Genomic DNA, 27,474 nt, shown 5'->3' on the forward strand with positions numbered 1-27,474 from the left:
AAAATAATGGTTTTAAATTCATTTTAATTGTTATAGATACATTTACCAAGTATGTGTGGGTAGAAGCACTAAAAAATAAAACAGCAAAGGAGTGTACAAAAGGTATAATAAAAATATTAAAAAAAATCAACCAAAATTATTACAAACAGATAACGGAACAGAATTTTACAATAATGAATTTCAAAGTATAATGAATAAGTATCATATTAGACATTATTCAACATACAGCAGTATAAAGGCTGGTATGGTTGAACGAGTTATAAGAACAATAAAAAATAAAATTTACAAATATTTTACATCAACAGGTTCATGGAATTGGATAAATTCAATTTTTAAATTAGTATATAATTATAATAATACAAAACATTCAACAATAAAATGTTCACCACACGAAGCTCGGATCAACCCGGTTACAATTAAAAGAAAAACATTACAAATTAATACATCAAATAAACTTAAATTTAAAATTAATGACAAAGTAAGAATATCTAAGTATAAACATAATTTCAGTAAAGGTTATACACCAAATTGGTCAACAGAAGTGTTCACTATTTCTAAAATTTTAAATACAGATCCATAACTTATCAACTAAAAGATAGTTCAAATAATATAATATTAGGCTGTTTTTATACACAAGAATTAAAAAAAAAACATTTTTTCCCGACACCTTTCTCATTGAACGTATTATAAAAAAAAATAAAAACAAATTATATGTTAAATGGTTAGGTTTTAACAACAGTCATAATTCGTGGATTGATGTAAACGATACTTTAAAATAGTAAATAAACGAAATGTATCAATCAATATTTATTATTTTAATTGTATAAACCATTTTATTATTACAATGTTTGGATCTATTTCATTTTTATGTTAATTTATTTTTTAATTGATTACCGAATGTTATAATTAAATTAAATCCGTTAATCTTTTTACTACCATATCCCTACTAATCTGGCAATCGATGTAAAACTTTGTCTAAAATAAAATAGAGTTCACTCAGATTTTCAATATCGATTTCTAATTTGGAATTATAGATTTTGAACGAATATTCTAGGTTTGTTCATTCTGAAAAATTAAATGTTATACTGTTTAGCTAATTGTTTAAACATGCATTTTAGTAATAAAAATAAAAATAATGAATAAATAACGTTTTTTGTTTTTTTTAAATTGTATTTATCCTATATTTTATTTTATTAATATTATTATTTTTATTGAATACTATACCTATCAATTTTACATAATTAAAAAAAATAAAATAAACTATTTTTTTAAACGATAGTGACCATATGCAATAGTATTAATACCATCACGCATAATAATCCTTTTATCGTCATTCGCACTAAGAGCAATTTTATTTATAGATTTAGAATAAACAAAATGGTGTTTTGATTGTATAAAATTCATAGATTTACATAATTGTTGACTAGCTGAATTATTGATATATGCATTTAATATATTTAAATATTCGTCAAACTTCATGTGATTATTAATAACATATTTTTTAACACCTTAGCTCTTTTTACTTCATCTTTATTTGTTTTATATGCATAGAGTTTAGGACGTAAAGTAATAAATTCTAATAAGATTTCAGATTTTAATTCGTCTTTAAAATAACCTGGTTGATTTTTTCTACGATCACTAGAACAATAGTGATTTTTCGGATAATTTGAAGTATCAAAGTAAGAAAATAATTTTCGTTTTATGTCATCGAAAAAGTTAGAAGTTCTTATTTCGTAAACTAACGAATCAGTATCTGAATACACAATGTTAATTTTATTTTTATACATATTTTTCATTACATTATAATGAAAATCATACATTATCGACTTTGAAATATCCAATATTGCAAATCCTACATAAATAGGCTTATCAAATTTAATTTTTTCTTTATTCATATGAATAGCCATTAAATTTTTTGTGTACCATATAATTCGATCTTTAAATGTTGTTTTCGACATTAATCGATGTGCTTTTTTTTCGTTAGATACTAGAAACATTGACATACGTTTTCTTACATTTTCCATACATTTTCCATAAACACTATTCACTAACAGTTTCCAGAATTGTCGTTCAAACTCATTCCTTGACTTAACCCTCATATTTGTACATAAATTTATATATGGTGCCATCCAACGAGATTGTGAAAAACGCAGAATCCTATGAACTTTTTTCACTTTTAATCCATTAACGATGGCCTGTTTCAAATTTCTATAGTGAACTTCATAATTAAATTTCGATTCTAATGTTGTTAATAGTTTTTTTACTTTTGAATTGGGAGGACATTTATTCTCAGGTAAAAATGGGAAATCATTATGATTGTCATGTAATTGTTTTGGATAAATAACATCTACTTCTAAAATATAACCATATTCAGCATCATCTTCAATTTGTGTTATATCTATTGTCAAATCGTTAAACCATTCAAAATTTTTATGAGGTAAAGCAGATAGCATTGATTTTCCATATAGATTTACATAGTCCAAGTAAGCTAACTACGTTACAGGTTTGTTTGAATCATACTTAATATTTTGAATATTAGGAATGTTAGCTTTTACATGTCTTTTAACTGAATGACAAATTCCACCACGTAATCCGTTCTCCAGAAAAATTTGAATATCATACTGTTTAAGTCGTTCTAATTTAACATTAGTATGTTTTAACATACAATCGAATGCAAATCCTGGAGCGGTCATAAAATGTGAAGCATCGAGTTTAAGTGTTTGTAAACAAAGATCTCTAAAATTTTCAAAAACATCAGAAAGTAAACATACATCTGTTGCTAAGTATAAGTCACTATATTCTCCTAATGTTTTTATATTAAATTTTTCCAAACCTTATGAGCATGCGCATAACCTTCATCACTAATATCTTCATCTTTTAATCTTATTTTAATATATATAAATCTCGTGTCACAATGTTTGTCCTCAATGGACTCCTAAACCACTTAACCGATTTTGATGAAATGTTTTACAACGCGTGTAATTTGGTCCAACTTAAAAGATAGAATAGTTTTTTTTCAATATTTATTATTAATAATATGTGCTCAAACAGGAATATTGAGATTTACGATAGACATTTTTGTTTATAAATGGTTGCTATGGGGGTTATAAGATTTGAGAATAATATTTATTTATTTGTGGTTGCTATGGTAATATATAAAATTAATATAATGATTACGGATTTTGATAAAATTTGGTAATCATTTAATAATATGGTCCAACTTAAAAGATAGAATAGTTTTTTTTTTCAATATTTATTATTAATAATATGTGGAGAGCGCCGATAATATTCTGGAACTGATGATTCGTTGTCACAGTAAATTTCAAATTCACAGCAATAGACTAACATAACAAGTTATACTAAGTAAATTATAAACTTCTTATACACATCTCGCGGGGTCCGCAATCCACCACGTGTGGATTGCTTACATGATAATATACTGCTCTCATAATCATAAGAGAGTCTCACGGCAACGGTAAGCAGAATGACTATAATATTATGACTTGAGTAACTCACTGACTGATAAACGTAAAGCCTGAACAATGATAGATCGATGTTTACAATTTACACGGTACATTCGTAAAATCGTATCACAAATTTAGTGTGTAATAAGAAAGCATTTTACAAAATTCGCATATTAAAGTGGTGCTTTCACAAGATTTTTGAGAATCAAAACAGTCAATGAAAACGTCTAAGTTTTGAACACCGTTAAACCGAATAGTAAATAACAAATTAATCAAAATTCGAATCATATTATATAGAATTTGCATTTTTAACGGGCAACGAAGTGCACGGGGTCAGCTAGTGAATTATAAAAAAACTGTTTTGGTGGTAAACAAGTTTCATTTAATTTATTAGGATGGTCAATATATTCATAAGGAAACACACCTTTTCGTGTAACTACATTTAATGTCGACAAAGAAAATATTTTTAATGTTTCTCTAAATCTAGTTTTGTCTTCAGATAAATTATCAGCTAGTGAACTAAGAGACTCTGACATAAAACGAAATGTATCAATAAATTTTATATTGAATTTATCTTGAATAGTTTAACTAAATGATATATATTTTTCTGATGAATTAGGTATTACATGAATATCATTTTCATTACAACCAAGTTCACGAACAATAAAATGACTGTCATAGACTAAGTTATGAAAGTATATTGGAATAAATGAAACATTAGTTAATTCAAAATTACAATTTAAACAAACAGCTGATCTAAAACGTCCTGTAAAATGATTATGATCTCTTACTTTAAATAAATTATCGTTTTTAAATGATTTGAAGCAGCATTCACATAATCTAGCATTTTGAAATTTATGCTCTTCATCAACAGTTAATTTGTCCATGGGTATATTTATCTTATAAAGATTACACACTTTTGAACCTATATCTATCATTGTCTTAATGAAATGTTTTGCTGCATTACGATTTCTATAAACATGAAGTTACTAACAATAATGTGACGTTATACCATTGTTAATTAAAAGCAGATCGAAATGGTTTTTACTTTCCACATTATTCATATATAATGGGAAAACAAAATTTTTATTATCTAAACTAAAAACATTAACTGATACATTATTTAAACGTTCAAATGATTTAATTTGATTAACTGGTGTCGGAAAATCGATACAATGAAAATTTAATCTACTTTTTTTTCAAGTATTTTAAAATATTGATTACTAAATTTAGTTTTATCTGAACGAGTATTATATTTTGTTAAAATTGCATATTTGAAACATTTGTTATCATAATTTTTACATTTATAACAGCTTTCTTATTCCTTATACATTCTGGTAAAATTACATAAGAAGATCCGGTTAAAGGGTTTACAATATTGATTCTTAAGGTGGTTCTAGTCAGTCATATTCTAAGGAATGTTGTATAGGCAATACATTAAACCTTTGCGATAGGACGTGTTAGTGTGTGAAAATTAAAATTACATTAGTGTGTGTGCGCTATATTTGATCGCGCACGAGACCCGTATCAGTTCCCCTGAAGATATAATTATACATATATATATATGTTAATCCGCGTGGCGAGTACTGTATTATTACGGAGTGCTGTTTTTAATTTGATCTTATCTAACAAAATCAAACTACAATCAATATAATATACAATGAAGGGTCAATGATCTTTAGTATTATTAATTATTGGCAGGTGACACATTACGGGGCAAATGCTTTTACAAATATGATTTGTTTATAGTTCTTAGATGGGAGACTACTCAGTATTTCAGTTACGTGTCATCTCTAATAATACTTACATCAAATTTTATAAAAGCAATAAATAGAATATTATAATTTAGTGTCATAATTTGTTGTTTATTGTGACTATATATTACGTAGCTCTATAATATATTATGCATTCTACACTATTCAGTCACCAATTGATTAGTTAATTATACATACTAATTACACGTTTAGCTTATTTTCACGTCAAAAATGTTTATCGTTTTTCCGTGAAATCAGATTTTCAGTTTTATTGTACCTATTTATACCTCTTAGTTTGGATACATTAAAACAATAGTTAGCTATAATAATAGTTTATTATTATATTATAATATACAAATACAATACGTAAAATTAAAAATGTAATAATTTACCAACTAGGAGCTATCTTTGTTTTCTGATGCAAGTCCATCCCTAATAGGTAAATTTCTATCAAATCGAGAATCAACCATTTCTGGCAATAAACAGTGATAGTAGAAGTTAGTTAATTGATGTAACATTTTTTCTGACCAAAAATTGTCGTCTCTTTTAATTTTTTCATACAGCATACCTCGAGGTGTCCAAATACAAAAATAACAAAATTTTCTCTTTGAAATATGAAGTTGACCTTGTACTTGGTAATAAAATGTATCCGTACGTTTCAATCGAAGCTTCCCATTCACTATTTCACAACTTGAAATTTTTTTTCTTGATATACCGTCTTCAGGAGTTAGTTCTTTAGAAGTTATTGGACACTTGATTTCAACCAGTGAATCTCCATCAATCAGACCATCTGGAGAAGCAGCTAAAAACGGCAAATCTTTATCAATAATTAATCCCGACGGTACAATTGTTTTATTTAATATTCCAGCTAATGCAGATTTAGCGTTTTCTTCGTTTTGTGTTCCATATTTTGTTGCATTATTTCCACTAAATGAACCGTACAAAATATTCGAAACAGTTTTAGCTCGTGATGTTGTAACTCTAAGTTTGCATATTTTACCGAAATAAGAAGCTGTTAATCTTTTTTTCCTGTGCAGATGCCACTCCGTGCATTCATTTTGCCGCCGTGTATCTAAAATTAAAATTAATATTATGAAATAATTTTATTTAAAAAAAATTTCATTTAAAAAAAATATATAAAGTTTAATCATATACCTTTTTCAATTTGCTCTATTTGTTCTCCGGTTAGCTTCAAACGAGATAAAAAAATACCTTTTTTAATTTCAAATTCTTCTTTAGACATATCTGGAGAAGTAGTTAAATCCGCCGTAGCTCCATAATGTTCATCTGGTCCATTTACTGTTTTATTATAGACAGGAGGATGAAAGAGACGTCGTTTACTTCTGGATTCACTTTTAAAAATAGTTTTTGATATATACTTTTTAGTAAATATTCCAGGACTACGCTTAGCAATTTTTTTATGTAATGAGTACAAACGTCTAGGGCCCTCATTGTACGATGTCACCGCGGCATTACATCGTAAACTATATGATCCACGCATTGAAAAATTTACCCTTTTACCACCGATACATTTTGCCAAAATGGAGTTATACGACTCTGCTGCATTATTATTTACTTTGTACAATAAACTTTCTGCGTGAAATAAAATGTGACTTTTAGCTGCCACTAATTCATCCCAAATTCCCAATGACTTCATTTCTGGTACTAAATTTATTTCACCATCCTTTGTCCCTTTACAAAAATAAATACTACAGTTTGTATGCTCACCAAAAACATGACTATGGCCATTCATTAAATCTTTTTTTAAATTCAACAATTTTTCTTCAAACGAAATGTCTTTTTTATTTTTCCAATACTTCACCTTCAACCTTTACCTTTTCGCCAACCACTATTACTATTCATTTTCTTAAATGTCAAAAAACAATACAAAAAGTAACGTTTATGACACGGTCACACGGTTCAAACGATCACGTTTGGAAGACACACGCGGGCGTTTGCTAATTTGGAAGTGAATAAAACAGAATAAAATGTTTTATTGTTCATTTCAAAATGGTAATACAATTTACAAGACATAATATTGTAACACTATTTTTATACATTTTCAATACATATAATATATGTATTGACCTACTGATTTCTTACAAGAGTGGGCGGTGACTTCGTCATACGAGGGGTCCCGGAACGACTGCTTGTGTATTCTTACTGTAGTAAGCCGACGGAGTCGTCTCACTATTTTCTTTTCTATTTTAACTTATCTACATGTACTACAAGGTTCTTCGCATTTAAATATTTTATTATCATACTCGTAGCAATACGTAATTAAATTTGATGGCAATTTCCAAGAATCGAAGCGTATGGGAAAACACAGTCACAAACAACTTTTTCTTTCCCTTTTGACAAACAAGCCATGCACATAAATCATAGATGCGCACGCCTTGGTATAATAGCACAACAACAAGTCCGATCCAGGGTTAAGTGTTTTGGGCGCAAAACCACTTTTGTAGCTACAATGACAACATTCTATAACACACCTTTTTGTCCATCTCCTAGTCTCTATCATGTATAACCAGGGGGTACAGAGAACCATATAAATACAGGTCTCTGTCCGTCTTAATTTTTAGAATTAGTTTCACATCTACATAGAGCTAGTCTGTGTCTAAATTTTAGATTAGCTTTTTCTCGGGCAGCTACTTAACGTGCTGTCCTCAAATTCTTATACACTTGTTTTATTGTAACAAATTGTAACTTTAATTTTAATAAACTCTTGTATTAACATTGTGTCTTTGTCTCACTTTTAAAACCCGTAATCTCTTCTCGACAACTTGATCCAACTGCAGATGTCAAGCACTCATTTATAAACGATAGTGAGAGATCACTACATTACCCATGATTCTTATCGAATCGTTAAGACACCGAGTTTCGACTTTTGCAAAGAGACGTGTGAATTTACTTTAATTGTCAAATTATTATATTAATATAATACTCTACTCTCTCGTGTCCTGTACTCGTGTGCCTGTGGTATTTATTTTACAAGTTAGGACATTTGACATTGTATGATCTTATGCATATAAAATAATCGATACGGACAGTATAGGTCCGTAACAGTTATATCATGGTTTTGATTACAAATTGAATCATGAGTTTCCTTCAATGATAAAAATCTACCATTTTTAATTATATAACCTAATTTATGGTTTAATATAATTTCATTAATTTTAAATAAAATACTCTATTATTATCAGTATTGTATGCAGTCATATTCAACATTATATTTGTATTAAAACCTAATCTTTGTAAAATATTTTTATCTGAATTACCATTCCATAGTAAAATAATTGCATTTTGATTATTAAAATCAAGATAGTTTTTTAAAAAGCTTGTAGTTAGGTTCGACGTTTTTGATTTCATAGCTAAATGTAATTCGTTTACCTAATATAACTTGAAGCTGATCTGGTTTCTTTTCAAAAATGTTTAGTAACAAATCTCTAGTTTTTATATATGAATAATTATTCATTAATCTTATTCTTCCATCAGGTGATATTATTAAAGGTCGACCTCGTAGACGAATAATTTCAGATTTTACGTGGGTCTGTGATATAGCTGCAGAAATAAGTATTAAATCTGTACGTTGATAGTTGCTGAATTCAAAATCAATGATAATTATTTTATTTTTTGGTTTTTGCCTGTAATTAAACAACATCAATTAATAGTATCATAGTATTATTTTTATCTATGTTACTAAAATATATTTTAATAAAAATAAAATACTGATTTCATAATTTTTTATTTTATATAAAATTTAGATTATTGAATGTACTTTATATATTTTATTGATTTATTTTTTTATTTATGCGTAATATGAATTTATTTGATATTAAATATTTCATTATTCATCTGATTTTTATTTCACTGAAATTTTGTAAAATATTAAAACATATTTATTTATAATCAATAATATAAATATTTTATAGACACATAACTTATTATTTTTAAAAAAATATATAAATAAATACGATCATATATTTTATATTTGTTCACTAAGACCAACCGATTCACTAGCAGCTTAATTAATCTATAATGATATAAACAATATTCAAATAAAATAATAATTTTTAACTTTGATTTTATATCATATATTTTTTAATCTGATCGTGTTTTACAACTTTTATTATATATATTAAATACCTATTGAATTTGAATTCAACCAATTTTATTTTTTTATATTTTATTCCTTTTATTTATATTTTCATATTATACGTATGTATTAATTTATATTTTAAATATTTCATTATTCATCTGATTTTTTATTTCACTGACATTTTGTAAATTATTAAAACATATTTATTTATAATTAATTATATTTGTATTTTATCTTACTTATTGTTTTGCTGCATAGTTTGATGAATACCTCGGTCCATGTTGTTGCGTTGAATAAGTAGGTTTTAGTTTATCAATTAAAAAATGAATTAAGAATCAAACTGTTTCTTAAAATTAATATTGTATTTAATTTAGATTAATTATTAATAAAACTTAACTAATATCAAAAACCTTGCTTGATGATAGTGTTGTAATAAAGTCAGCGACTTACACAAGTACTGAACATGGCTTAAGATAAACAGGTTACGAAACTACACATTAAAACTATACAACAGAAATGATGCCCAAAGATTCTCGAATACAAACAGCTGATGGTTTGTGTGAGAACAGTAGCTAGCGCTCTTGCGGCCAAAAACAATTTTATTTATTATCAATGTTATCTTTAAACATTTACCCACGAATTTTCATTATTGGATATTTGATATGAAAATTTAATATATATTATCATTATATATTATTTGTCATATTTTGGATTTGGAATAAATATTACGATACAACACAATCCTCAATAATTTGATTTTGTAGTGTTGCACCAATTTCCATTGTTTTAATTTATAATAGTAGTTTATTTTGTACACTTTGCAAATATATTTTTCTTTATTCCGATATGGTTTCCAACAAGTGTTGTATTCCCAGGTGTACTAAAAGTGCTGCATCTAAATTTGGTGTTCCTCAAAATATGATGAGTGTTTAGGAAAATATTATTGGGTGTCCTTTAAACAGGAATTCAAAAGTTTGTGCAAACCACTTTAAACCTAGTGATATTACATCAACATGGGAGTCTGGTAGTGGTAGTAGCCAAATCTCGCTATGACCTATTGAAATCATATATGATCATATAATACAATTATAATTAATGTGAAATTACATTTTTATAATAATTAAATATATGAATATATATATACATATAATTACAAATGAATAGATAATAGGTACTTTTTTTTTAGATTTGTTTAAAAAAGCCACGATTAAAATCTGGAGTTATACCAATTAATAATATAAGTAACAAAGTAAATGATATAAACCAGGTTAGTTTAGTAAATAGTAGATATATAAATATTATATTAAAAATTCAAATATTTTATTTTTACAAATTTAAACATATTATTAGGTGAATGAAACAACGAAAATCCTGAACGAACATAATTATTTTAAAATTAATCTAAATGATGAGTTTTAACCACCACTTGCTAAACGAGCATGTATTGAGGTTTGAATAAATTATATTTTTAATAACAATCACAAAAGTAAATTAAAAATAAATTTATTTTAAATTCCCAGTTATCGGACAGTGTAATTGAATCAATATCTGAGGTAGTAATTCAAGATAAAACATTGATAAATGATGAAAGTTCAATTTCACTACCCATGAATTGGTTTTGTAATGTTACTACTAATAATGGATCTGTTATAGCAAAAACTTATTTTACTCTCAGTCCATTTCAAGTATACAATAATAGAATTGTGGAAAAACGATTAGTTATATTAAAAGGTATTAATATAAGTAAATAATAGACAATAGTTACAACTACATTTAAATGTTTGTCATAATGACTAGTTTGTACATAATAATTTTTCAGTTAAAAAAAAATATGTGTACTTCTGATACTAACTTAACTTTACCATAAAAAATATATTTATAGATTCTGAGCCAACATTTTACCTTAATGAGAAACAAATTAAGTTATCACAGGTTGGAATAAATAATTATGATGAAATATTGAATGTCGAATACATCCTAAATATACTTGTAAAAGTTTAAGTTTGTCGAGGTGTAAAAACTGACAAAAAAGTAAAAACTTCTTTTGGTTCTCAATTTATAGAATTCAATGGTCACTGGAGACATGCAAATTGCTTAAATATGATAGAAGATGGTGCTAGGTATTAAATTCTGAAAAATTTAAAATTTTCATTAATAAATTAATTTTAAAGTAATAACATTTCTAATTTCATTCTGTTTTAAATAGCCAATTATGTGTATGGTGTAATAGATTGAAATACACAATAAATAAAAAGTTCAAAATATTATCAGCTGGAAAGTCTTTAAGAGTACTTTTAACACCAAGCAAAAAAAGCAAATTCAAAAAAATTCTTAAGTCCAAAAAAATTGTAAGCCAAAAGTTCTCAAGAGCGCATAAAACAATTAAAAATTTGAAATTGCAGTTGAATAATATCAAAGCTAAGATATCCCAAGTCTCATCAACCACATTAAATGAATTAATTCAGAAATCTAATTTATCTGACTGTCAATCTAATTTAGTCAATGAAATTTTTAATGCTGCTAAAGTTACATGTAAGAATCGGAGAAGGTATAGCGATAACTGGATTCTATTATGATTAATTTTACAGATTAGGTAAGTTATTACAAAATATGATATGAATAAATAATCATACAAATTAATAATTTTCAGAAGCCCAAGTGGATATAGATTTCTAAGAAACCAAAACATACTTCCACTTCCCTGTGTAAAAACTGTTAGAAAGTATCTTTTGGCAATTAATAATGAATGTGGATTTGACCTTAATTTCTTTAAGCTTCTGAAAAAAAAAATGTTAAGTAAAAGTGACAATCAAAGAAAAGGAATTTTGCTATTAGATGAGGTATATCTGAGATCAAGTATATCGGTCAATAGTCGTACATTAAGTTATACAGGATTGGAAGATTTTGGGGGAGAACTTCCAAGTAGAGACACACAAAAGGCAGATCATGGTTTGGTCTTTATGTGGTCTAGTCTTGCAGATAATTTTACACAACCTATTGCAGTGTTTGCCTCCAAAGGTCCTGTAAAAGGTATATAAATTATAATTGATTAGAAAAATGCAAATTTAATACACAAAAATTTAAACAATTTTAAGGAATGGATTTGACCAAATTAGTAGTGAAAGCAATAATGTTATTAGAGGATGCAGGAGCACAGGTTTTGGGACTAACTACTGACGGGGCCAGTACAAATAGGACCATGTGGAATAACTTAGGCATTTCTGGAAAGATAGGGAATACAAATAATAGTTTTTGTAATCCATTTGATGAAACTAGAAAAGTTTTTGTTTTTAGTGATACACCTCACCTCATTAAGACGATACGTAATCGCTTATATGAAAAAAAATGTTTAAAGGTAATATAAATACATAAAAATGTTTTTTATATACTTACATTATGTGTTATAAATGTAGTTGGATCCTTCCAAACCATTAGTAAAATGGGAACATTTTTCTGAAGTATTCAGGCTTGATGAAAATAAACTGGGGAAAGTATGTCCAAAAATTACTAGGAACCATATATACTTAACTAGTTTATCAAAAATGAAAGTTAAGTTTGCAACTCAGGTAAATCTGATATATAATTCAGTAATGATATTAAAAATCATCAACTAATTTCAATACTTATGAATTATGATGTTAGCTTTTCAGTAACTCAATGGCTGTAGGTATGCAATTTTATAGGAATAGAAATGAAAAAAATCTTATACATTCAGAAGAAACAGAACAATTTACCTTGTTTATAAATAATTTATTTGATGCGTTAAATCGTAAATTTCCTGCAGAAGGAATCAGAACAAATTCTTATGATTTTGAGGTTTTTCTTTATGTTTAACAAATATTTATGTTTGTTGGTACTTGACATTAGATATAGGTGTTTTGTGTTTTATGTTCAAATATTTATGTTGCATGATGCTTTTGTGGTTTATCGTTCAAAACTATAATAGTTTTAAAAATAAGGTAAGTTAAAGTAATGTTTTTATATATTGTGCTAACAAAACTTTGTGGAAATATTTTTACCTAAATGTAAAGAATACTACTTCTTTAATTAATTCATGCCCATTTTTCAAATAATGTTCTTAGGTTCTTGAAAATGCAATGAAATGGTTAGATTCTTGGGAGTCAAAAGTTATAGATGGACTCATATCTTCAAATGAATTTTTAACTCAGCAAACAGCTGATGGATTGAGAGTAACAATTAAATCTAGCATCGAACTTTCAAAATATCTGTTGGACAATTGTAATTTTTCATTTGTATTAACTGCTAAAATGAATCAGGATAAACTGGAAGTATGAAATATTTAATTTTAAAGATTGACCATCTACTAACATATAATTGTTTAAAGAAATTTTTTGGTATAATACGTCAAGTTTCTGGTCCAAACGACCACCCGTCTACGCCAACATTCTTACAATTATATAGAATGTTGACTGTATCTTCTCTAATAAAACCACCTAAAAGTGGTAACTGTACAATTGATGAAGGTAAATCATTTAAATAGGTATATATAACCTATACCTAATAAGTGCTTTATATAATATTTACAAACATACTTTACAGTCCAAAAACCGGTACTTGAAATTTGCGACTTTAAAGATCTTATTTCAAATGAATCATTGCGTGAAGAAAAAATTAAAAACATGAAGAGTAAATTAGACTTGATAATTGAAGATAAGAACTGGGACTGTGAAGACATATTTTTAGAGCACGATTATACAAAAAGTTCAGTTTTTGAATGTGTGGTTTACTATTTAGGAGGGTAAAGATGATTCAATATTATTTCTTACATAAATTTCTAATAAGTTTTTAATTAAATCTGCAGGTATTTAGCTAGACGACTGTGCAAAAAATCTAAGTGTGAAGTATGTATAAAAAATTTAAAGAATGATGGTAACTTAGGTATGGAATCAGAGTTGGTAAATTTAAAAAGTAAAGGATTTTTAACTCATCCTAGTGGTAACTTATACAAAATATTAAAAGTATTGGAAACTTGCTTTTGTAAACATGCAAGTGCTGGTGATGTCTTTGAAAATACTTATAATGAATTTTTTCTTCATGTGACAAGCCTGACATTTTCATGTTCTATTCACAAATATGAAATGATTACAGATATTTTCACCATGTATATAACAATGCGCATGAGGCAATTTACATACATTGAAAATCAAAAATTAAATAAAATTAATAGAGCCAAAAAGAAACTTTCTAAACTTGTATCTAGTTAGGTTAATAAATCTTTAAAAAATGTGTTAATAAATATTTTATATTTCCGTGTTATATTTTTGTATAATAATAAATTGTTTGTTTATGTAAAAAATCGAAATAAATCTCATAAAAATTTTAAAATATTGTGTTCTCTACCGGGTAAGTTAAAACTAAAATACTTGTCAGAATTCAGAAATTGCCGCAAAATTCAAAAAGTGTCGTGGTTCGTGGACAAATATAAATAAAGCTAAATAGTACCGCATGGAGCGCTAGGTATCATTCTCGCTGGTATCCGACGATTGTCAGACAAGAGCCTCAATAATCACAGCTGTGTTTCGTAACCTGTTTATCTTAAGCCATGGTACTGAAAGACTGAGGATAATACACTATAACCTACTCAAGAGCACTTTGTAAATGATTATAAGTCTAAAAACATTGAATGATTATGAACCAGATTTATAGTCTGATCCAGTGGTGTGATATGTGATCACGCCATATTACACTTTGATCGCAGATATTTTTTATAGATTAGGTAAAAATATGATCACGCTATATTAAACTTTGACTACAGTAATTTTTTTATAGAATAGGTAAAACTATGATCACGCCATATTACAACGCTACCACAGTTATTTTATAGATTAGGTAAAATTATGATCACACCATATGATACCACAACCTTACAAATCTGTGTATAAGTGATCAGTAGACATTGATTATAGTTAGTGTTAAATCTCAACATTGTCTATAAATTTTATGTTTCGTCGTTTCATACCGTAATATATCCGTTTGCTACAAGTCGATAACAAACCAAGTAACACAATTTGATCAGGTAAATGTTTTTTAAACAATCTGTTATATTAAAAATTAAACTTATACTGATTATCATTTTTATTTAAGGTATATTTAATATATATAAAAAATAATATGTCGTACTATACTAATGTATCTGCAGGCGAAAGCTCTTCAAATGATGATGTAAGTACCTATACCTATTTGTTTATGTATGTGTGTGTATGATATTATTATATTAATATATTGTTATTAAATAATAGAATGAAAATAGTATGCTATCAACACTATTATCTTCTTTAAAACCGATAAAAATGCAGAATAAAAAAAGAAAAAATGATTCTGAACCAAAAGTTAAAATGTCTAAGGCTGAAAGGTAATAATTTGTATTATATTATTTTTTTAAATATTACACACACACACACACACACACCACACATTCATTTTTAATATAAATCTATATGAATGTATAGCAGCGAACAGAATCAATAGAGACGTACAAGGATGCCTTAGCTAGTGTAATTTCGAAAGGAAATATTGAAGATAACGTTTCTAACTCAATAACATTGACGGAAGGAAATTACACGTATACGATTCGGTGTCCAGTAGCGCCAAAATGCGATGACTACTACGTCATCCAATATTATAAAACTAGTGTTATAAAGGACATTCCGTCACTTGAAAGGTAAAAACCATAATAAAAAAAACCAATGATTAAATGATGAACTATAGTTAAACAACAGCGATACAATCATTTATTGATCACCAGATTATTTTTTTTAATTTGACCGTTGCCTATTATTATTCAACACAAATAAATTATTAAATTCTAATTAAAATAATAAGATTGAGGATTTTATCGTTGATATTTAACTATAACATGATTAAATAATAAAACATATTACGAATATTATTAAATAATGATTTTTTATAATAGATGGAACATTCTGAAGCTAGTGTGAAGTTGTATACTAGCAATAACTATCCTGCTGATAACGAAATATCGATCAAAATAAATGAACTTATTCGGCACAATTTTAAATCGATGTTCATCGGATCCAAAACGGAAGATTGTAAAAAACAGTAAAAAATAAAAATGCAAATATATTATTATGTAAAAATTTTTTATTGGTAGTATAAATTATGACATTTAATAAAATTATTAAAATTGATAAAATTAATTAATCTTATTCTTTTACTATAATATTGAAATCAATTCTTAGAGTAATTATAACAATTATAATGGTATAAAGTTCAATACAAATTTTATTTTAAATCGTCATTAAATCATATAATATCATATCTGATAATGAATTATTGTGGAATTGAAGTATTTCATATATAAAACAAGAATCATCGTTCTGTATACAACACATGCTAAAGTCAAAATTTTGAATATACTGATTAGTAAAATCATTTCGCTGACAAGATGATGGTAGAATATTGATGTCTGCTCTAATTAATGAATATACGGTATCAAAAGTTGACTGATATGAAACCAACTTTTTCTGCTTTTCTACAATATGTGAATCGATACATTGTTGTAATTGTTTTAAACGACGTAAATCAGTATATGATAAGGTAATAAAATGATCATTAACATGCAATTTAATAGTTAACTGATTAAATTGACTGAATAATATATGTTATCAGTTATTTTCACACGTTTACAATTAGTATGTAGATTATTAGTTATTGAACTATAATTGCTATCACACATTAGTGTACACCACTGAAGTAAATCGAAGGTTAACAATTTTTAGTAATATTACATTCTAGTATTACAATAACAGAAATCGTTTTATTAACCAAAAATCCAACCGTTACACTTTTCTTGTTAAAAGGTCTAATACTGAATATTGATTTTGCGACAACAATTGATGGATTCATATTGTATGACGACGTGATCTTTTTGATATAGACGATTTCTGATGATAATTTTTAAAAACGAATAGAAATAAATGTAATAACTGAAATAAACGTAAAACACAGATGTTATTTACACATATATGATCGTTACAACACATATTTATAAACTAAGTGTATTACTTGTATATGTATGGTTATATACTAAACTGATCACATTAAAAAAAATTGAAGTGAACGTGAAATCAAATCAAATAACGTGTGGAAGGGAGAATTACTTACCTGATCTGTCGAACCCGAAACTGCAATTTTTTTAAATCTAATATATTTAGTTATAATTAGACGCGTTATCTTACTTGACAACAAGTTCACGAGGTATAAAATCAAATATTAACACATTTAAGTTGATTAATTCAATATTTATTTTGAAATACAAATAAATTATAAAAGTAATAAGAAACATCAAAGTAAACTAACAAGTAATATCATTTGATTTAGACTTACAATCACAAACATGGCTAGCTTTTACATATTCGTTTTTTACATTTTCTATAAATTCATTTCCTTTACATAGTAATACAAATATACATTTAGGATTCCATTTTGCGTGTTCGACCCATGGTATATCATCGTTTGACCATTTTTGTAAGACAAGTCCACAGAAAAAACATTCAACTATATCACCTACACCAGTATATTTTAAACCAGATTCAGCTAACGAATATTTATTTTGACATGAAGTAGATGGATATGAGTTATATGTTTTTAATCTTGACATAAATGTGGTATAATCTGAATGTACTGGATATGAATTATTTCGTACTAATAAACTAAAGATGGAAAATCGTTGGAAAATTTCTGTAAATTCATGGTTACAATAAAGCTTAAGATAAATACTTTAAAAAAACAAATCAATAAGCTAATTTACCAGAGAAATAATAAAAAAATATAACAAGACTTAATTAAGATGTATATCAAGATAAATACTTAAAAAAAATAAATCAATAAGCTAATTTATCAGAGAAATAATAAAAAAAATATAACACGACTTAATTGTTCAACCGTTAGTAACAAACTAAATGTTTTAAATCAAACACGAATATAAATAAATGTAATAACTTAAATAAACGTGAAACACAGATGCTATTTATACAGATATGATCGTTTCAACGCATATTTATAAACTAAGTATATTACTTGTACATGGGTGGTTAAACTGATTATATTAAAAAAATTGAAATGCATGTGAAATCAAATCAAATAACGTGTGGAAGGGAGAATTACTTACCTAGGTTTTTTTCAGAAAAACCATGGGGCGTCTGACTCCATTTTACAGCGGGAATTTCTTACACTGCAAGAGGCCAATACCTCCTCAAACTTTTTTCATCTCCGCTGAAAAATGGAGCCAGGCGCTCCATATTTATACTAATAAATGGTTAGAAAAACCATGGGACGTCTGGCTCCATTTTACAGCGGGAATTTCTTACACTGCAAGTGGACCATACCCCCTCAAACTTTTTTCATCTCCGCTGAAAAATGGAGCCAGACGCCCCATATTTATACTACTTATTTATTTATTTATTTTTATTTTTTATTTTTTTTTTTTTTTGTGTGTTGTTTTGATATATGTGTATTCTCGATAAGTATAAATCTCACAAGAACCTGGAAAGCTTAAACTTATTATGTTTTTTTTTTCTTTCTTTTTTTTGGTTTACTGTTTTGTTTACTTAAATAGTTTATACTTATATTTTTCATTGTATATCAATGTCACCAGCGGTCCTCGGTATCTCTCATGTGGCCACCTTGCCCTAATTCCACACTGCCGTGTCTCATTCAATCATTTCACTTTTGGAAGGCATCCCTTCCAATGGGGGAGGATGTCGGAGCCACATGCAATACCTACACTGTTGTTGTTGGTACCTCTGCGCCGGTACTCGGAGCTTAACATGACGCGACGTCTGTGTCCGCGTGCGTGCGTTATCCGCCATATCGTTTTTGTACGAGTGCCGTATCGCCGCGTGTGTGCGTCGTCCTTTTATTTTTCGATTCGTGCGTGTCAGCCGTGTCGTCGGCTTGTTGGCGTGATCTTGTGCTGGGCGCTTCGCTCGCGAAACCCACCGTTTACCGAGTGTTTTCAGTTTCGGATCCTCGTCCTTACTTTGCGGGCCTTGTCAGTCGATCCGAACATAGGGCATTGGTTCACGTCGGTGATGCATTGATGCGGTCAATGATTCATGCGTGTCCAACATCTCTTCGTGTAGGCTAACGCCATAATATAACTTCGCACGTGTTTTTGTCATCGTGTACGATATATCTATACAGTCGCATCGGCGGTCGTGTCGTGTTCGTTCCGCGTGCGCATATACGTTATATGATTTATATATATATATATATATATATATATATATATAATATACGTGCACTGTCTAACCTTTTTGATAAATGCATAATATGGCCTAGGGCAAGTTCTGAAACAAGTACCTAGAGTATGATTTTTTGTAAACATTGACATAATTTAATACCACTTTTTTTGATTAAGAAACTGTACAAGATTTTAAAAACTTACGAATAAATTATGTACCAAATACTATTGGATGTATTGATGGCTGCTATATCCTAAAAGCTAAAAGGAGTGACTACACCAACTGCAAAATGTTTCAGTCAATTGTTCTACTGGAATGAATTACTTTATAAGCTATAAAAAAAAGATGGATAAATAATTATACATAATGTTATTATTTATTAATAATAATCCATAATTATTAGCATAATATTAAGTTGAAAGTAGTTATGTAAAAAATAAATTTATTTTGTATTTGGAATACATATTTGAGTAAATAAGTATTAAAGTATATTCTGAATACACATTTGAATACTTTACAGTCAATAAGATTGTTTATCATTACATTTTGTTCTTAATATTTATCTGTAATAATTTCTTTAATAATTTGATTCTACTCTTTTTTTTTTATGATATAGGTACCACCGGATATATTGTTTATCAAATAAAAGTATCTAGCCACTTTAGATTTTTGTATAGTATAGTATTTTAATATAGTAAACTATATTAAATTTTTATAATTGTGTATATTATCACTTATTGAATCTAATTAAGAAGGAAAAGATGAAATGTAATAGAATTACTTATCAACATTTTTTTTTTCTAGAAGATAACGAGAAAGATTATTTCACTATAGAAGATAGGTATCCAGATATGGTTGTTATGTTAGAAGTTGCTGCCAGGCGTCGCCAATTAGAAATTGAAAACATTACTTATGTACAAGTTCCAGCTGTTCTCCCTTCTTTTGAGAACCAAGATCAAATGTGCATAATATGTATGGTAGCATTGTATGGTCACAGTTTATGAGTTATACGTATTTAAAGTTTAGCTGCGCGGAGTGGAGTGGTACGGGGTTACCCCGCAAAATGTTTGTCCACTACTCCGCTTGTCTAAACTTTGAATAAGTATAACTCATAAACTACTCACCCTAAATTCGATTTTTATGTACCAAAATACTCAAAAAATTATTCTGCTTTGGAATATGAAATTAAAAATCTATGTTGTCATTTCAAAAAGTAAAAAACTTAAAAATTATAAGGATAAAAAATATTTAAAAATATAATTTTTTTATAAAAACGTTGTTTTTTTTAACAATTAGAAACTATGTAAAAAATATTTTCAAAAAATGAATACTTTTGGAAATAATGAGTGTTTGATAAAAAAATCACCCTGTATATATATATATATATATATACATAAAATTACTTACTAAAAATTAATTTATTTGTCATTAATTTTGAAAAACTTTGCTTTTTATTGCCACGGCCATTATATGAAAAAGCACACAGAACTTCTTGAATAAATAACATAGACATTATTCGTTTAACCATCATTTTAATGGTTTTTCCTCCAATTTCAGAGAGTCGTTTTACCTTTTTTTTTTTTTTTTTTTTTTTTTACGTTATTAACCGAACATCAAGGGTGGTACCGACGCTAGTCATTTCACCCCTTGATGTCCATCGTTTATTATTGATAATCAAATAAATATTTACAATTTACAATTAGCATTATAAGTTTACAACAAAATAGGGGGCCTCTAACCCCCTCGTTTTGGCCTTTGGCCCACATATTATACTACTTAACTAAATTTTGATAATTATGCTTCAGCTTGTCTACGCCTTTCCTCTGGTTCTTTTTTGGATAGAACGAAGGATACGAATTCACTGACAGCTGACCAGTTTGCGATTGATTCAAGCATCAGAGAGACCATAGTTTGTGGACTCATCTCTGTGATTCCGAGAGAGGTACATAGTTGCTGTCTCCTATTGTACCATGCGTCGCACATAAAGATGGTGTGTTGCGCGTCATCCATTTCCGCACCGCAGTACCAGCACTCCGGGGACTCGAGTTTTCCAAAGCGGTGGAGATATTGGGCGAAGCATCCATGGCCTGTCAGTGCCTGAGTTAGGTGGAAATTAGTTTCACCAAAAGTCCTCCGTACCCATGATCTGATATCGGGGATTAGCTTGAATGTCCATCTACCTGTATTAGAGGAGGTCCAGCGTGTTTGCCATTCCGAGAGCGTCCTGTCACGACAGTCCGTTTCTCGAGCCCCTGCGCCTTTCTCTTTGGACAGTGCCTGTCTTTCCGAGCCAAGTAGGTCAATTGGCGGGATGCCTGCGATCACCAGTGCTGCATCTGCCGAGACCGTGCAATACGCTGATACCACCCTCAGCATCATCCTCCGTTGACACTTTGTTAACTCAGATAGACCGTATTTTGCCATCCTGCCCGACCATATTAGGGCGCCGTATAATAATATTGAGTGTGTTACTCCGGCCAGTAGCTTGCGCTTCCTCGGAGTGGCCGCACTGATGTTCGGGAGTATTCTCGCTAGATTTCTGGCCACTTTCCCAGCCTTGGCGGTGACATGTGCAGCGTGAGCAGTAAAGTTTAGTCTTTGATCGATGACGATACCGAGATAGGTTATTTTGTTAACGTTCTTTATGTCTACGCCGCCTATATTAATGTGTAGATCATTGTGCGTCCTGGTCTTGGTAATCACCATAGCTTCTGATTTTTGGATGGGTAGTTCGAGCCCCATAGTGTTCATCCATCTTACGACTGTGTCGGCGCCTTCAGTGAGTAGACGCTCTAACACAATCACATCCTTACCGCTAGCGACGAGAGCCACGTCATCGGCATAGGCGAGAAATTCGACTCCCATAGGGAGTGGCTCGCGAAGCAGGTCGTCATACATGATGTTCCACAGAGTTGGACCGAGAACAGAGCCCTGTGGAACACCGCTGGTAACTGGTAAAATCGATTCTATTCCGTTTATTGCCGCAATAAGTGTGCGATCTTTAAAGTAGTCGCGTATGACACGCATTATGCTAGGGGAAACACCTTTCCCTTCTGCGGCGTCGAGAATTTTTTCCCACGAGGCAGAGTTAAACGCGTTTTTCACGTCAAACGTCAACAGACCGACCTTTTTGCCTGTCGAGCTCTCAACGTGAGACAACAGTTTGTTCACCGCGCAGATGGTAGAGCGGCCTTCCCGAAACCCGAACTGGCAGTCTGCTAGGTCGTCACCTCGTGCCAAATCTTCCTTAATACGGGTTTCAAGGAGCTTCTCGAAGAGCTTACCCGTAGAGTTGAGCAGACATAAAGGACGATATGACGAAGGAGACTCCAATGGCTTATCACCCTTTCTGAGCAAGACCAATCTGGCTTGTTTCCACGAGGTAGGAAAGCGGCCTTGCAAGAGGCATTCGTTATACATCCTCGTGAGTATTTCTGGTTGATGCGCTGCTAATACCTTTAAAACTTCGTTCGTCACGTTGTCGGGGCCTGGCGCTTTCCCGCTCTTTAGTTTCGCACAGGCTGAGCGTATGTCCTGTATGTCGAATCGTTGTGCCGGATCAAAAGGCGAGGGGCCCGTGGTATCGGGGGGTCTCACTGGATGCGTTGGGAAGAGCTCCTTAATTATAGCCGGCAGTCTACCTGAGAGATTGAGACCAGGGATAGGAGTCCTTGTACAAAGTTTGCCCATTACTATTTTGTAAGGTTTACCCCAGGGATCGCGTTCTACTTCATCGCACAGCTGCTTCCATGACTGCTCTTTGGCACGCTTTATTCCCTTGACGAGAGCCAGTTTTGCAGATTTGGCGGCGGATTCCTCTTCAGCGCAGGCCATGGGGCCAAGACGGCGGCGCTTACGTTGGAAGACCCGACGTAAGTGATTGGCTGTCTTGCGAAGCTCACCAAGGGACGGTGACCACCAGTAAGTGCTCTTCCTCTTGCTACCTGCGTATGTTCCGGACCGGCCGCATATATCGTTCAACGCGGAGTTGAATTTCCCGGATAAAACATCTACGTCGGTGCTGTGGTCTTGGGCAATGATTCGTCCAGCTGTGAAGTAAGATTTCAGGGATTGTACATGAAATCTTCGTTTTAGGATTTCTCCGACAGCGTTAACATTACTACCTCCAGCCGTGAATTGTATGTAAAAATGGTCACTCAGCGTGACCAGGTCTAATACTGCCCAGTTAATAATGCAAGCTGCCAAACGTGGGGTGGCCAGCGTGATGTCAATCACGGATGAGCCTGTAGCGCGCTGGAAGGTGGCAGTTGTGCCTGTATTGCATATGATAAGGCCAAGGGCCTGTATAACATCCATGAGAGCATCTCCTCTATTGTTATTGGATCGGCTTCCCCAGTCCGAGTGGTGCGCGTTAAAGTCGCCACATACTAAAGATTCTCCAGTATGTGTACGGATACTTTGCTTTAGGTTTACCAGGAATGCCCTGTACTGCGTGAGGTTTGGATCAGGCCTAGGGGACCAATAGCACGAATATATTCTTAATGAGCCGCGTTGTATCCAGACGAAGCCAGCATCACTCGAGCTGACGACGTCCACCGAGTGGACCAGAGTCGTTTTACCTAAAAATTAAAGATATGGTATATAGTATATCTTATCAATATAAAATTAAACTTTAAATTGCATTTAAGTAGGAATAAATACCAAATAAGCACGATAAGTTTTATCACTAATTAGTTTTATTTCCAATTCATCTAACTGGTTAAGTGAATTTATAGGTAAGTCCAAATCAAATTGATAATTATCTGTGATATCTGTTTCATAATTCTTGGATTTCAAGTTTTTATTACTTTCTTCTATGAGTTTGGTGAGATTATTAAGTTTTTCATCAATTGTACGCATTTCAAATTTCATAGTAAGTAGCTGGTGAAGGACAGACTTTTGAAAAACATTATCTGTTTACAAAAAAACATGTACAATATCATATTATATTATTAGTAATAAATATATATTTATTTTAAAGTAATAAAAATACATTAATACTTTACTATAAACATTAAACTGAACAATTCAGACATCAAAATAAGGTTATGACAATGAAAACATTTGGTTAAAATAGTAAAGTAACTTACCATTTATAGTTGTAATTGAATTTGTATTTACTTTTTGGTTATTAGTTAAAATACTTTTTCCTATCAACAAAACCCATAAAAATATTAAAACAATTATTATAAATTTTAAAAAATTGACTATTGATTACTAACCATATGATTCAGATATTAAAGAGTTGTCATTATTTGTCGTAGAAGCAGAATTTTCAGAACTTTGATGATGTTCAGTTATATCATGAAATAAACTTCTTTTTGCACCTTTGGAAATAGATATTGGAAGATATAATAATATATTAAAAATAAAAAAGATAAATACTATGCTTTTACTGTACTATTATTATACTACCATGTGATAAAGATGACGTTGATTCATTACTTAAAATATGCTTTTTGATTTTTCATATAAAGGTGATTCTTTTTTTGCTGATGTTAATAACAAAAAAAAAAAATATATATATATTTAAATTAGGGAAATAATAATATAGGTATTGAGTAAAAAATTTAAAGTAATGAAACATTAAAATCACCCGCAGAAAAAGATTGTGAATGTTCACTGGCAACTTCCAATGGAGTTGAAGGGTTTTCAATAATTTCAATTAAAGTTTCTTTTTCAGGACAAATATTAAGATTGTCATCTGTGAAAATGTATTAAAAACTAATTGTTGTTGCATAGGCTCTTTTAAAGTATTGAAAAAAATATATGAAGAAAACAATTTTAGGTATTTTAAAACTATGTCTTATACCTAACAAATCTTCTCCGACATCATCATTAGTATACATTTTAAGTGGTGACCAACCATTAAAACATTTAATCTGGTTATTATTTTCAGGACAAATTTTCTTTTTTTTACACAGATTTGATTGACTAGTAATATGTTCTATTTCTAATAGTTAGAATAAATTAGATATAAGCTACACATATATATTATTATAAATTAATTCAAATCATTATATTATATAATTTTACCTGAAATAAAACTTGGCATATCATCATCATCATCAGATAGTTCTCGATCTATCATATAAAAATAAAAATCAATTAAAACTAATATTTTATCATTATTTATTTATTATGATATGTAAAGTACCTATTCACTAGGTACTTCAATAAATTTTGCCCAAGAACCTGCATATTTGTACTTCTTACCAATTCATAAATATACTTTGAAGTCTACACATAGATATATAGAGAACAGATATAATAATACAATTTTAGCATAACTTATATACAATAAACTCTCATTGTGTTACATCTTAAGGAAAATAAAAGAGATAACAACAATTTCAAACATTAAAATGTTAGTATAATAAAATAATAAAATTGCAATAGTTCTAAATTTCTTAACAATATATCTAGCCAGACACCGTGCATTAAAATAATTTAAATCTGTTTTATTAGGTTTAATTTTATTGATAACTGCTTTAAGTAAATAACTTTTTTTGGTTGTTTTGGGTCAAGCACATTGCAGGCCATCCTTCTTCATCCAATGTGAAGGGACTACCTCCACAGTATTATCTGTCGAGAAATGTACGATTGACCACATTTTTTATATATTCTGTAAAAATAAAATTTAATTATTGTATATAGGTACTGCAACTGCAGGTGCATATAAATGATGAATATCACTATATCAGAATATTGAACATGTATAATTTTATGATAAATTTTATTTACTGAAAATCGCGGAAAATATATATAATAAATAGATGGTATTATAATTATTACTAACCTGTAGTAGTGAAGCTTACGGTGAACACTAGTATAGAAATGAGCCAAAAAAAAAATAAAAATACGGCATACAAACGCACAGTCACGGAAAAATAACTGTTATTATAACGGATGATGATTTAATATTAAAACTTTGATGGTTAAGTGACAATTTTTCGGGAACGAAACTTCCTGTCGCGTAAACGAGTTTTTACTTTTATTTTTTTTTGGCAAAGGAAAAGTGGCGAATGGTCAATGTTCATTACTGAATATTAGGCGTGTTTTGGCGTATTAAACTGTTTAGTGAAAACGTTTATGGTTATTAAAGGTAATTAGAATACACGTTTACTGAACTTTATGTGATTTGTTTGGATAGTGATAACAAATACGTATATGGATAAATGATAATAGATGTGTGAGTATTAGTTATTACTTTAATTTAATTTTATTCATTTATTGAATTGATCTTAAACTCTTAAATTTATTACCTTTTTATAATTATTTAAAAGTGAAAATGAGTTCTAAGCAAACTAAATTAAATCTTTTGGTTATGATGATGAATGACATGATGGAATCTGACGACATGTTGTTTAACAACATGATGTTTATGATGAAAAAAAAGTCTACAAGTCTGAACCATTTGCGAACTTTATGTAGCGATATTCGTGAAAAGCATTTTCGTCCGAGTACAGAGGTTGAAGTTTGGATTACCAAGTATAGTGCATTTGATTTTCATGTAAATTATCGGATGACGCAAGATACGTTTTACACTTTATTACGTTTTTTAAATCAAGTTTCGCCAGATATATCAAATGAAAATTATACTGGTGGAAATGTTCCTATTTGTTTAAAAAAAAAATTACTTATTTGTCTTTGGTACTGTAGTAACCAGTGATGGTTGCTGCACGCTTCTTTTACGACAAATGCACGTTCCGTCATAGATTGGAGAGATGAAGAATAAAAGTTAACAATAGATTAATAAGATAATTGATACGTTTATTAACTTGTTAAAACAATAAATGAAAAGGCTTTCGTTAGCGTAAGCACAAGTACTTAACTACCGGAGAGCAAGTGACAACACTGACTAAGTCTGACTCTTAACTAACTTTAATTAAATCTATGATGAGGACTCATATTTATATGGAACATGCCGT

The 27,474-nt window shown here is 29.5% G+C and overlaps 2 protein-coding genes across 2 annotated transcripts in view; both read right to left on the reverse strand.

The window, feature by feature from the left end:
• LOC126551575 (UPF0746 protein DDB_G0281095-like) overlaps positions 1-27,474 on the reverse strand; it is a 327,628-nt gene that overhangs the window by 80,992 nt on the left and 219,162 nt on the right. The gene's annotated exons all lie outside the window — the stretch shown is intronic.
• LOC126552626 (uncharacterized) lies at positions 5,599-7,081 on the reverse strand. The gene is made up of 3 exons (XM_050207336.1): positions 7,054-7,081; positions 6,374-6,910; positions 5,599-6,290 (listed from the first exon to the last, which is right to left on the reverse strand). Exons 1-3 carry the CDS (start codon positions 7,079-7,081, stop codon positions 5,614-5,616), a joined length of 1,242 nt encoding a protein of 413 aa, XP_050063293.1. The 3' UTR covers positions 5,599-5,613.

This window comes from Aphis gossypii, chromosome X, assembly GCF_020184175.1.
Source record: "Aphis gossypii isolate Hap1 chromosome X, ASM2018417v2, whole genome shotgun sequence".
Taxonomy (NCBI): domain Eukaryota; kingdom Metazoa; phylum Arthropoda; class Insecta; order Hemiptera; family Aphididae; genus Aphis; species Aphis gossypii.

Excerpts from the sequence above, each read along its gene's own strand:
- LOC126552626 (XM_050207336.1), bottom strand. The coding sequence starts at position 7,081 with ATGAATAGTAATAGTGGTTGGCGAAAAG. Across the intron at positions 6,911-7,053 it reads TAATAGTGGTTGGCGAAAAG|GGACAAAGGATGGTGAAATA; the intron begins GTAAAGGTTGAA and ends ATTTTTGTAAAG. Across the intron at positions 6,291-6,373 it reads AATAGAGCAAATTGAAAAAG|ATACACGGCGGCAAAATGAA; the intron begins GTATATGATTAA and ends TTTTAATTTTAG.